At 41.8% G+C, this 13,504-nt stretch overlaps 1 protein-coding gene across 3 annotated transcripts in view; it reads right to left on the reverse strand.

Moving 5' to 3' along the window:
- Nucleotides 1-9,802: 9,802 nt before the first annotated feature.
- ERCC8 (ERCC excision repair 8, CSA ubiquitin ligase complex subunit) overlaps nt 9,803-13,504 on the reverse strand; it is a 34,708-nt gene continuing 31,006 nt past the window's right edge. For all 3 annotated transcript variants that reach the window (XM_080574106.1, XM_080574107.1, XM_080574108.1), the window contains 2 exons: nt 13,154-13,240; nt 9,803-10,778 (listed from right to left, as the gene is read on the reverse strand). In XM_080574106.1, the coding sequence (XP_080430232.1) occupies nt 10,710-10,778; nt 13,154-13,240 (156 nt within the window). In that variant the 3' untranslated portion in view covers nt 9,803-10,709. The remainder of the gene's footprint in view (nt 10,779-13,153; nt 13,241-13,504) is intronic.

Here is a 13,504-nt window from a genome sequence, read left to right on the forward strand (position 1 = left end):
TAGAGGCAGGAGCTGGAGACCGTGAAAGACTTGAACTGAACTGCCTCTGGGTAAAGCAGTGGAGACAGAGGGAAGACGGAGTTGTGTGGGGTCCACTGCTCTCACAACCCACGTGTGGAGCAGTGCCTTCACCCACTGAGGTCTGGGAGGTCAGGGAGCCCAGAGGTGGGCACTGCCCTGATGACACACTGCTGCAGCAGAAGGTTGTTAAGCATCCATGCCCAGTGCATGCACAAACAGGGCTCTACCTTCCCTTCTGTAAACTAGAAAGTCTGCTGTGCTTCTCTTACCTTCATCCTTCCTCTGCCTGTTAAACTTAATGCTTGAGCAGGCTGGTGAGCTACAGGACCATGCTCCACCCTTTGATTTGTACATTTTTTCCTCTCTCTGGCAGGAAAAGAAACTTTTCTGGCTCAGTTCTCAAGGTTGCTTGGACATATAAGCCTTCCTACTGATAGGAGATATATCATTGAGAAGACATTATTACGTATTTAGGGTAGACAGAACAAGCCTGCTGAAGTCCTGAAGCCTATAATCCCAACACAGGGCAATTCTGCTAAGCAGCAGTATCACTCATCCAAGAGGTCTGCATGTCTCACAGATACTTGCATTTAACAGGGCAGCCCATCACGGAGTGTTATTTAAATTACTTTGATATACTTCATTAGTCAACATAAACTTTAATAGGTATCTGTAGTGGCAGAACAGGATGAAGCAGCTGTTTTGCGCATTCACTTAGGCCCTCAGGTATATTAGCTGTGTGCAAAACAATTAAATGTTCTGGAAACTTTCTTTATAAACAATGATGAATAGCATTCAGATGGCGGAGCTCTGTGCAACTTGAGAAATGCTTTTTTTTTTTTTTTTTCCCTGGGAAACAATATGTGCACTACCCTGAGAACGTGCCACACACTGCGAGTGAGTGCCAAATGTGACATTTCCCATAGGAGATGTGCAGAAGTCCTGCACGGCATAAGGCTCCTGTTGAACGGCGGCCATGCAAAACCACAGGACAGTGTCAGGCTGTTTGGATACTTTGGTTGCTTAGCTTCAAATCAGAAGGGTGGTTATGCATGCTCTATGTAGAAAGGTGTATTCTCTGGGCCACATACTCCACCTGCAAGCAGTAGTAATAGGCAAAAGAAAAGAGCTTCATTCAGATCCATTTCACAAAGTCCCAAAACATTTTTTTTCATGTTTGCTAGCATGAGAATCATAATCAGCTGATTTCCTTAGGAGTTACAGCACAGTGTAGGAGGCGATAGCAACAGTAATTAAGTGTTGAGCAACACGAGACACTCCCTCCTGACTGCCACAAAACATGAGAACTCCGTATTCTTACCCTACACCTCCTCTTCGGCATATCCCTTATTACAGCAGACACGGGCTCCCCAGGCTGCTGCATTCACCGTGCTCTTTTGGTGGGTAAATCCACCAAGAACAGGAGAGACGCGTGCTCACGCAGGAGCAAGGACAGCAGCCTGGCCGTGGCAGCAGGAAGCTCCACATGGGCGAACGGGGCAGCACCACAGCGCTGTGTGTGAGGCTGGGCTGCTGCAGCAGGGCTGCTCATCTAAGCTAGGGTTAACATGTCTGGATTATGCTGTTGCCTGCAGAGAAGACATACCCTAAGTTACAAGAAAGGATTCCCTTCCCTTTCTCTCTCTCTCTCTCTTTCCCCTAGACTAGCTGTGTTTCTTAAAATAGTCCTGACAGATTAAAGTTTCGCTGTGCAGACCAAGACACATTTCTGTGGATGAAAGTAGCACCATGCAGGCAAGCATTAATAGCTACAGTTCCTTCAGAGGCCACCCTGAACTACTAACACAGAGGATTATGAGTCAACTTTAAATTTTAAATACAAATGGAACTGGCTTGCTACCAAATGTAAGCCTGTTCTTCCCAATGATCTCCAGTGAGAGCATAACATATTCCTTCATTTATTATGAATTCATTTTTTTGGATGTAACTTTTCTAAATATATGATTCCAGATTTTGTTAGAATATTTTAATGATCCTGTTGCAGGCTAGGACCTTAGACTTAGAAGAATACCTTAGCCTATTATAACTAATATAAAACAAGTATGCTAACACTTGCAACTGATATGAAACAAGTATCCTGACAAATAAATGCAGAAAAAAACAGAAACAGAAAGTGCTCAGTATCTTTCAAACTCAGCCACTGAGATAAGCAAAAAACCTTTTTAATAACCTGTCTTTTCTCTGCCCCTTGTGTTACTCTATTCTGCATTAAACAAAGGCATATTATTTTTGTTGCTGAGTAAATTACCCTATTCTTGCTTAAACATGTTACTCTAGATTACAAACATATGGCTGTAAAAATAACTGGTTGGACTGATTTAAACTGCTGATGTTAATCTCCAATTTGGCACCAGGAAATTTACTATAAAACCTTTTTAGGATCACTGATGCAGCTCTGTCCCACAGCTGCAAGAAAAAGGTGGATTTGTAATCTTCAAAGTGTTCTGGGACAGTAGCACCTCTCCTGTGAGGAGAGGCTGAGAGAGCTGGGACACAGCCTGGAGACGAGGAGATCAGGGAGATCTCAGCAATGTCTATAAGTATCTGAAGGGGGGTGCAAAGAGGACAGAGCCAGTCTCTTCTCAGTGCCAGAACAAGAAGCAGTGAGCACAAACTGGAGCACAGGAGGTTCCCTCTGAACACCAGGAAGCACCTCTGTGCTGTGCAGGTGACAGAGCCCTGGCACAGGCTGCCCAGAGAGTTTGTGGAGTGTCTTTCTTGGAGATCTTCAAAAGCCACCTGGGCACAGTCCTGGGCAGCCTGCTTGAGCAGGGGTTGGGCCACATGGGCCCAGAGGTCCCTGCCTACCTCAGCCCTTCTGTGATTCTGTGCAGACCTCCTTGACTGAAAGTCTCCTTCTTAGCACAAAACTGAAATGCATAACCAAAAATACTCTCTTAATGCCCATGCAATTGAAGGAAAAAAAAAAAAAGTTTCATATGTAAGTAGAAAGCTCTTCTTCAGTAGTTCCTTTTTTTTTTTTTTTTTTTTTTTTTTTTCCCCAGTCTCTTGGGCCTGGTGGAATTTGGCAGGAGTGGGGTGGTTGCAGGCAGCCAACATAGTGAATGACATTGGTTAGCTGTCATCCCGGCAGGACGTGTGGGCTGGTGGGTAAGGCTGACCACACAGAGCACGGATATGATTAGGAGGGATGAAACTGTGGGCAGCAGTTATGCACCTGCCTGAATTCCTGGCCACTCAGTCATGCCTTTTTATCCTCCATTCCCATTGTTTTCATAAAATAGACTAAAAGAAAACAAAAACAAGGAGAGGAGGAAGAAGGCATGTCCATTTTGTAGCTCATCTTTAACTACAAAAAAGGACTTCAATTACATGTTTTACATATTTTCCTTTAGTTGGATGTTACAAGCAGGTAACTGCTCTCTACTGAAACCAGTCTTGCCTTCAAGAACGTCTCTTAGGTGTCAAAACCTCAGCACACATCTCAGTGGCTATGCACATGGCAAGTATTCAGACTCTCTCTTTGTGGACTGCCTTAACCACGCTAATCCCTATGTGTTGTATGTCAACAGTAAGTAGCGGGACATTTCCCATGGCTTAACTAATAGTTAACCATATATCTCAAACTTTAATTGTACTAAGCTAATACTAAGGCTACATGTCCACCATGACAGGTCCTTGACCAATATTCAGTGAAGAGCTTACAATTCTCAACTGTATGCACTAGACTTTTGCCTGTACTAAAAATTTGGTAAGAAGAAAAGTAAGAACTTTCCTCTAATGGTGCCAAAACAGTATCATTTCTATTATATATATACACACCCTATATATGCCTTCCATATATATATATATCATATATGTATATACACATATACATACAAGGTAGGATAAAAGCTGTAACACAAAGGTAAACATCAGGGAAAAAGTTAATTCTGTTGATATTCCTAAATCCAAGAAATTTTCAGCTTTGCAATGATGGGTGTCATACAGCCCAGAATTTAAGCTGAGTATATGAGGAACTCGTTATTGATTAAAAAAGATGTCTTGTGCAGTGAGAAGCCTGGCCTGACTACAAAACCAAACAATGCCAAAAAAAGTGGCAAACGAATACTTGCATTTTCAGTCTCACGAGCATAATATAAGAGCAAGTATAAGAGCAAGTATATCAGGTATAGGGAAAGGGGCAAAAGCCCTTTTCCAAATCTAAACTTTCTTACTCTTTTTAACATGAACTTAAAATCCAGTTATCAGCTAGTTGTCTCTTAGTAAATGACTGTCCTGGTTCCAGTTAGGACAGAGTTAATTTTCCTCCTAGTAGCTGGTAGGGTGCTATGTTTTGGATTAGGACGAGAAGAGCGCTGATAACATGCTGATGTTTTAATTGTTGCAGAGCAGTGCTTACACCAGGCCAAGGACTTTTCGGCTTCTCGCTCTGTCCTGCCAGCGAGCAGGCTGGGGGTGCAGCAGGAGCTGGGAGGGGACAGACCCAGGACAGCTGACCCAAACTGGCCAAAGGGGTATTCCATACCATCTGGCGTCATGCTAAACAATATATAGGGGTGGCTGGCCGGGGTGGGGGGCCGGCTGCTCGGGGATAGGCTGGGCATCGGTCAGCGGGTGGTGAGCAATTGCATTGTGCATCACTTGCTTCGTACACATTATTATTAATAATACTATTATCATTATTACTATTATTATTATTGTTATTATTATTTTCCCATCTTAATAAACTGTCTTTATCTCAACTCACCGGCTTCACTTTCCCGTTTCTCTCCTCCATCCCAGAGAGGGAGGGGGGAGGGTGAGCGAATGGCTGTGTGGTGTTTAGCTGCCAGCCGGGTTAAACCACAACAGTGACTTTATTTCAACATGAATACAGTACTTCTTCTGACACCCGAATAGATTTTCAAAAGTTTTTTTTTTTTTTTTGACTGACACAAGAAGTGCAATTAAGCCTATATTACCTTACTTCATGTGTTTCTGGCTCTGAAAGAGCTCAAATACTATAAAAATATTTGCTGTAAGCATAGAAACAAAATAGTCATAAAAGAAGGGGAAAATTCAGATCTAATTAGCACATTAAAAAGGTCTGGAAAACATAAATAATTTTACTACATCTAGAAAAAAATCACAGGAATTCTAGACGAATTTTCACAGAAACTGATGTCTGAGATGATGCACAATACCAAAAGGTTTCAAAACTTGGAAACTGAACATCACCTATGAGCTACTGCCATTATACTGAAGGTTTGCAGCTGCTTGATTGTAGAATGGTCCTGGATTCTTGCCCAGATGAGACAGAGCTGTTTCTAACTTCCCTCACCAGAAACATCTCTCCTTCCATCAGGAGGGAGGAGAATATCATCAACTGATAGCAGAAGAGACTATGGGAAGATGCCTGTGTAAGAGATAATAGGTGTTAATAGGAGCAATAACCCCCCCAGGCAACTAATTCCTATTTTTAGCTGTCTGGGACAGCGTCAAACACTAACCCAACAGGTACCTGAAGAAATAAATACTTGGGCAGATAATCCCCAGCCCACCTCTTCCTGAGCTGAATCCCACGTTGTATTCATGGCAAAGCTTATGCAAAACTGGTGTGATGCAAAAAGTTATACTGCAACAGCATGAAAACGAGACCTGTAAAGGCATAGAAGAATAGAACAGAGCAGAACAGTTCAGTTGGAAGGGACCTTCACAGACCAACTGATCCAACTGCTCAGCCACTTCAGGGCTAACCAAAAGGTAAATCATGTTACTGAGGGCATTGTCCAAATGCCTCTTGATCATTGACAGGCCTGGGGCATCAACCACCTCCCTGTGAAACCTGTTCCAGCGTTTGACCACCCTCAGGGTAAAGGAATTTTCCTAATGTCCAGTCTGAACCTCCCCTGGTGCTGCTTTGTGCCGTTCCCTCGTGTCCCGTCATTGGTGACCAGGGAGCAGAGACCAGCACCTCTCCCTCTGTTTCCCCTTCTTCCAGTCAGGCTGCCTCTTGGCCTCCTCTTCTCCAGACTGGACAACCCCCGTGTCCCCAGCCTCTCCTCACAGGACAGGCCTTCCAGCCCTGTTACCAGCTCCGCTGCCTTCCTCTGGATGCTTCTAAATACCATAACATCCTTTTTGCATTGTGGACTGCTGAACTGCACACAATATTCAAGGTGAGGCCACATCAATGCTAAACATAGTGGGAAAATCACCTTTTTTTTTTTTTCCCACATTTTGAGATACTCAGGGTTCTGTTTGGAAGAATCCCATGTGACTTGGCCCTGGAAAGAAGATGGGTCCAGGAGAGCAGGTTGATTTTCACCTTCTCTAAGTTAAAGCATGATCCATCCCTACTCACAGGAAATCAAGCAGAGGTGGAAAGATATCTGTGAGGATGAAAAAGGAGCTCCTGACAAAAGTCAAGATTCAAATAGGAAGTATACAAGAGGTGGAAGCAGGGAGGAATATTAAAATATACATATATGTATATGTCCGACGGGGTTAGGAAAGCCAAAAACCATCTGGATTTAAATCTGGTGATGAATGTGAATGCAAAAAGAAAGCCTTCTATGGGTATATCAGCAGCAAAAGAAAAACTACTAGGGAACGTGTGGGCCCACTGAAAAGGTGGGCAAGGTAACTGGAGACAAAGGACATGGAAAAGACTGAGGTACTCAGTGCTTCTTTGCCACAATACTTACTCGTGAAACTGGCCTTTAGCAATTCCAAGTCCCTGAGATGAACCTAAAGTCTGCAACAAGAAAGAGTCACCCTTGGTGAAGAAGAATCAGTTAGGGAACAGCTGCACAGACTGGATATACCCAAGTTTGTTGTGCTTGTCTGGATGCACCCACAGCTGATGTCGTTGCAAAGCTGCTCCCAGTTATCTTGGAAAGGTCATGGCAAGCAGGAAGGGTTTCTGAGAACTGTAAATGCAATTATGTCCTCAAGAAGGTCAAGGAGGAGGACACAGGCCAGTCAACCTCACCTCCTTCCCTGTGAAGGTAATACAAGTAACCCTGGAAACCATTTCCAGACACGTGAAAGCAAAAGAAGCAAAAGAAGGTGACTGGGAGCAGTCAGTATGGGTATACGCTGGGGAAATCGTGACTGATCAGCCTTCTGGCCTTCTCCAAGGAGGTATCTAGCTTGGCAGGTGAGGGGAGAACAGTGGGTGATGCCTACCCTGACTTCAGTAAGGCTTTTGATACCGTCTCCCAAAGCACATAAGCACATACATAAGCTGAAAAAAGCACAAACTAGGTAAGTGGACAGTGAGACAGAGCGACAAGTGGGTGAAGTGCCAGGCGCAGAGGCTTGCAATTAGTGGCCTAAAACCCAGTTGGAGGCCAGTCAGTAGTGGAACACGCCACAGGTGTATACTGGAGCCAATACTGCTTAACAACTTCACTAATGACCTGGATGATAAAACAGGATGCGCCTCCAACAAGTTTGCAGATGACATATGACTGGGAGGAGTGCTTGGCACACCAGATGGTTGTGCTGCTGCTGCCATTCAGAGGGACCCCAACACATGGGAGAAACAGGCAAACAGCAATCTCATGATGTTCAATAAAGAAAAATGCCAAATGTGGCTCCCGGGGAAGAAAAAGCCCATGAGCCAGAACAAGCCACGGATCAACCTGCTAGCAACTTTTTTGAAAAGGACCTGGGAGTTTTGCTGGACACCATAAACCAGCGATGCACCCTTGCTGCAAAGAAGGCCATCAGCATCTTGGGTTGCATTAAGAAGAGTGCTGTCACCAGGCTGAGTGGGGTGATCCTTCATATGAGGAGGGGCTGAAAGAGCTGGGACTATTTAGCTTGGAGAGAAGGCTCAGGGGGACCGTATCAACATCTAGAGATACCTGATGGAGTGGAAAAAAGGCAGCATAGAGAAGAGGAAGTCATACTCCTCTCAGTGATATCTAACAATGAGGCAAGAGGCACTGGGTGCAAACTGAAATACAGAAAATGTGATTTAAACCTAAGAAGAAACTTCTACTGAGGGTGCTCAAACCCTGGAACATGTTCAGAAGTTGTGGAGATGATCAAAACCCAACTGGACACAGCCCAGAATGATCTGCTCTAGGTTACTGTGTTTCAGGCAGGGAGCTTGCACTAGATGATCTTCAGCGGATCCTTCCAACTTCAATGACTGTGTTCAAAGCAAGAGAAACGGAACTTAAGACAGAAAGGCCATTCAAAAAAACAACAGAAATAATACAACACTAATTTATGGCTTTTACTTTTATAATTTCACACCTTTTAAATAAATCTAGATTTCTTTACCTCTCCCATTTTATACACCATTCCAAGGCCACCACAGACCTGTATTCTTGCTTTTTTTCTGGTGTGCGTGCGTGTGAACCTTTTTTCTTACATCAACACCATTTATGGTCTTGTTACAGACAACTGAAAACTGATTGAAAAAATAATTAATTTATTCTTTGATAAGGAGATTTGCTATGACTTACTGAGGAACATTTTAGAAAATCAAATACCAAATGCATGCATTGCAGTTGAAATATACAAAATTGATATGAACAATTATCACATGCAAAAAAAAAAGTCACCCTTAATAATATTTTTAAAAAATAAAATGAAAATGTGTAATCTTGCTTCAAATTTGTACCCCAAGTTTTCCACTTTTAGATGGAACAGACAACATTGGTAATGAAAACTATAATTAAAAAAAGTAGAAAATTCTCTTCTCTAGTCTTGTAAAATGATAGGTTGGTCCTTAAAGTAACTTCCTTTGAAAGTTCTGGAAGTCTTTCACCTACCAGCTATCAATCTAATAGGTCAAATTAAATTTTAGGTCTGCCTCAGCACATTTGCACTATGTATGAAACTTGTTTAATCATAACATTCCCTTGATATGCCCACTCCTCACTTTGTATTATTCCACTTCTAGACTGACATAGAAACAGTCTCTATCTTGTATAGATATTAAAATACAAAAGCACAGTGAATTAATTCCAGAATGCATAATAATCGGCCTAACAATACACATTATACAAGGATTAATTTATTTTCTTTCATTTATTTATACAGTATTTTTTTCCTTCTGCCTGAACTTTTGCTCCTAGCATCACATCTGTTTTGAAAGGGATTTTTTCCTGGAAGAACTGTATTGAAACCTGATGGGACTCTCCAGCTTGGGTCTCTGATTGGTGATTAGACTATGTCTGAGGCACACACTAGTGACTGAGATCAGACAATGAATCCAAAAAACTCCTCCTTTTCGAAGCAGAGAAGGTATTTGGACCACAAATTCAGATGAAAACAGTTTTGAAGGAGTACATTTGATATGTCTGACTTGACCATTCTTCGCCTTATTGTATACCTCAAGCCTGTTTCTGTTTGGGAATTCTTCATACTGGCAAGTGATGTGAGTGAGGCATACATAGAAGCCTGATCTTGAAAACCTTTTAACAGGAGCGATAAAAACCTTAATAAAACTAATCTCTTTTCTTAACGTTATGGGACAGATTAAGATACTAGTTGATGGGATCACCATACAAATACTTGGACAATCCCAGCCATACCTCTGTTTCTGAACTGAATATAGCTGAATATAACTGAAGCAAAATTAATAAAATGCAAAAGAACACAACAAAATCCTGTTTGCTCCCGCAGCACATAAGCACTTGAAAATGGACCCACTCCACTCCATCTAGACATTGCAAAAATAAACTTAAAGTAACCCTGAGCTAGTCCTCCTCAAGGCAAAATGCTTTGTATCATCTCTCTCCGAAATGAAGGGATTATCTAGCTATGTATTAGTGATACCAGAAACAATGCAATATTAACTGGTCCCAAGGGCTTTTTATTTTTTTCTTTATCAGTTGTTCAACACTGAACAAAATACACAAATACAAAAGGCTAAGTATAAATATCAGTAAATCTGAAAAAGCAATGCTTTAGATGTGACAGTAACAGTGTGTCCTGGTTCCAGTTAGGACAGAGTTAATTTTCCCTCATAGTAGCTGGTAGGGTGCTATGTTTTGGATTAGGGTGAGAAGAGCGCTGATAACATGCTGATGTTTTAATTGTTGCAGAGCAGTGCTTACACCAGGCCAAGGACTTTTCGGCTTCTCGCTCTGTCCTGCCAGCGAGCAGGCTGGGGGTGCAGCAGGAGCTGGGAGGGGACAGACCCAGGACAGCTGACCCAAACTGGCCAAAGGGGTATTCCATACCATATGGCGTCATGCTAAACAACATATAGGGGTGGCTGGCCGGGGTGGGGGGCCGACTGCTCGGGGATAGGCTGGGCATCGGTCAGCGGGTGGTGAGCAATTCCATTGTGCATCACTTGTTTTCTTACACATTATTATTGTTAATACTATTATCGTTATCACTATTATTATTATTATTGTTATTATTATATTCCTGTCTTAATAAACTGTCTTTATCTCAACTCACCGGCTTCACTTTCCCATTTCTCTCCCCCATCCCAGAGAGGGAGGGGGGAGGGTGAGCGAACGGTTGTGTGGTGTTTAGCTGCCAGCCGGGTTAAACCACAACACAGTGAATAAAAAAACAAACAAACAAAAAACAAAGAGAAAAGTGGAAACTTATTTCTGAAAGACCTTGCTTTAACAGAACAGTACATGGAATCCGGTCACAATAAATCTGACAACATCCACTTCTGTAGATAAAGTCCTTGAATGCAGTGCTTGAATGTCAATTTTGTATCACCACCTAATTGAAATTCAGCCTTCATCATCAGTGCTGCTCCATGCATCTTCATACGCTGGATTTAAACGCTGCTGAGGCAGACACTAAAGAAAATAAAAATTCTCTCAGTGGTTTGCTTAATTAAAAATAATAAAATCAAATAAGGTCAATGCTAAAGGCATTTCTTAAATTACTATCTGTAGACAAACTATTGTTTGCCTTATGGCTATTGTATTTTTTTAACAACTTCTTTGGCCATTTTGCTGTTTTGAGTCAAGATAAATTATGAGAAGAAACAATATTTAATTCCATTTTCAACAAAAATATCTGAAGCACTGGCTGAAAGCTTTACATAGATAGATATGACAGATAGATATTACTGTTTGTTTTGTGTCACTGGTTTCTGAATCATGATTTCACTAGCCTCGTATAGGTTGGCACTAGTGTCTCAAGAGGTAGTCCTGGCCTCTGTCCACTTATAAGCACACAGAATGGTTTGGGTTGGAAGGGACCTTAAAGACCACCCAGTTCCAACCCACCATGGGCAGGGACACCTCCCACCAGACCAGGTTGCCCAAAGCCCCATCCAGCCTGGCCTTGAGCACCTCCAGGGATGGGGCATCCACAGCTTCTACAGACAACCTGTGCCAGTGCCTCACCACCAGTAAAGAATTTCTTCCTTATATCTAATCTAACCCTACTCTCTTTTAGTTTAAAACCACTCCCGCTTGTCCTATCACTCCACTCCCTGACAAAGAGTCCCTCCCCAGCTTTCCCGCAGGCCCCCTTTAGGTACTGGAAGGCTGCTATAAGGTCTCTCCAGAGTCTTCTCTCAAGACTGAACAACCCCAACTCCCTGAGCCTGTCTTTGTAGGAGAAGCTCCAGCCCTCCTCTGGACTAGTTCTAACAGCTCCATGTCCTTCTTGTGCTGGGGGCCCCAGAGCTGAATGCAGGACTCCAGGCAGAGTCTCATGAGGGCAGAGCAGAGGGAGACAATCACCTTCCTCGCCCTGCTGGTCATGCTTCTTTTGATGCATCTCAGGATATTTTTGGCTTACTGGGCTGCAAGCACACGTTGCCACCTCATGTTGAGCTTCTCATCCACCAACACACCCGGGTCCTTCTCCTCACGGCTGCTCTCAATCCATTCTCCACCTAGCAGCTAGTTCTCACCTCAGCTTCCTTTGCGTCCACTCAGTGGTTCATGTAATCACACACTGCACTAAATCATAGTTCGGACACTGGGTAAAACTGTTTTTCTTGTTTACTTCTGTCCTGGGTTCATATTCTGCCCATACAGGCACTCAAATGTCTGTTCATGAGAGGTAGCAGGAACTAGTAGCTGGTGGAGGGCAGAACTGCTTCTTTCAGAGGCAGTGCTAATTTACAAAATTTGCAAATAACAACTGCAGCTTAATTGTTTTCGAAACAATGGCACATTTGACAGCTCCATAATGTCATACTTAAAGTGGCAGTTATAATCAGAGCTAGGCATGCAATGTATTTTGTGTTTATTTTGTTTTTTGTGTTAAAAAAAAAACCACAACAACAATAAATTTGCCAATAGGAAAATTCTCAGCTAAAGCAAAAATGTTTATTTCAGGTCAGTTGAACACATTTTGCCTTTGTCCAACTTCTGAAGCTACTTTTTAAAATTTGCTTAAACATGGGATAGTTTTGAAATATGTTGTGTTTCAAAGCAAAGAAATGTTACATAACTGTTACAATTCCTATCATTTCCCCCCCAAAATGAAATATTTCAGAAATTTAAAAAAGTGGATTTTCTTGTATGCTATGAGCCAAAACATTACTATCTCTTGATTTATTAACACAAATACAGTTTGTCATGCTCTGATTTTGTGAATGGTTTCAGTTGCTTGATATCTAGAAATTTCTTCCCCTCCCCTCAAACTGTTCATTCAAATTCTTATGGCCCGGATCTAATATAAGAGGAAAAACATACAGTCTTGGAAAACACTGCTATAATGATCTTCCTGATAACAGCCTGAATGTCTTGCATCAGCTGCTACAGTTAGCTTACTAGAATCTTCTTCATACTTCTGCACCAAAAATATTTGGGTATGAAGTATAGCATCCCTAATCTTATTGTTTAGTAAACTGTGTATTTCTAAACAAATTGAAATACAATCTTTGGTACCTTTCCAATTCCAAAATAGTGTAAACTACATGGAAATTAATGAACTTAAAGTGAAAGTTGAAAGACTTATAGTCAAATGACAAGTACTACTTTTAATTAAACAAGAAGCTAGATATCTGCAGAAGGTTATATGAGACTACCAATGAAAAAGCCCTCTCAAAACCCCACAACAACCAGAAGGCTGCACTGAAGCAGTACGTGATTCTCCTCTAAATCAGCAATTGCTACAAACACCTACTTCCTATGTAATTACTTTTTCCCCCAAGTATAACAGTCATAAAAAACATAGTTTAAACTGACAAAATATTAATTATAATTACCTTGTCAGAAACATCATCAGGAACTGGCTCTCGAAGAGCTGGTATCCATGCGAGGATATTGCAATCTTTGCCACCACTATAAAGTTCCTTTAAGAAAGCAAGCAAAAATGACTCTTATGCAAATATACTGGATACTGAACAATGTTGAGAAAAAAAAGTGTATGACATTTATTTAGAAATAAAGACAAATATATCATCTTGAGTTTGTAATATAATCCTGGTAAACAATATGCTTTAAAAATATGCTAAACAAAAAGAATAAGTTTTGATATTTCCCCCAGACCGCTCACCAAAACACTACAGTTCTTATTTAAATGAACTTTATTGCTTAAATGCACTTTTCTTCTTCCC

The sequence above is a fragment of the Anser brachyrhynchus genome (assembly GCF_964034855.1).
Source record: "Anser brachyrhynchus genome assembly, chromosome: Z".
Taxonomy (NCBI): Eukaryota; Metazoa; Chordata; class Aves; order Anseriformes; family Anatidae; genus Anser; species Anser brachyrhynchus.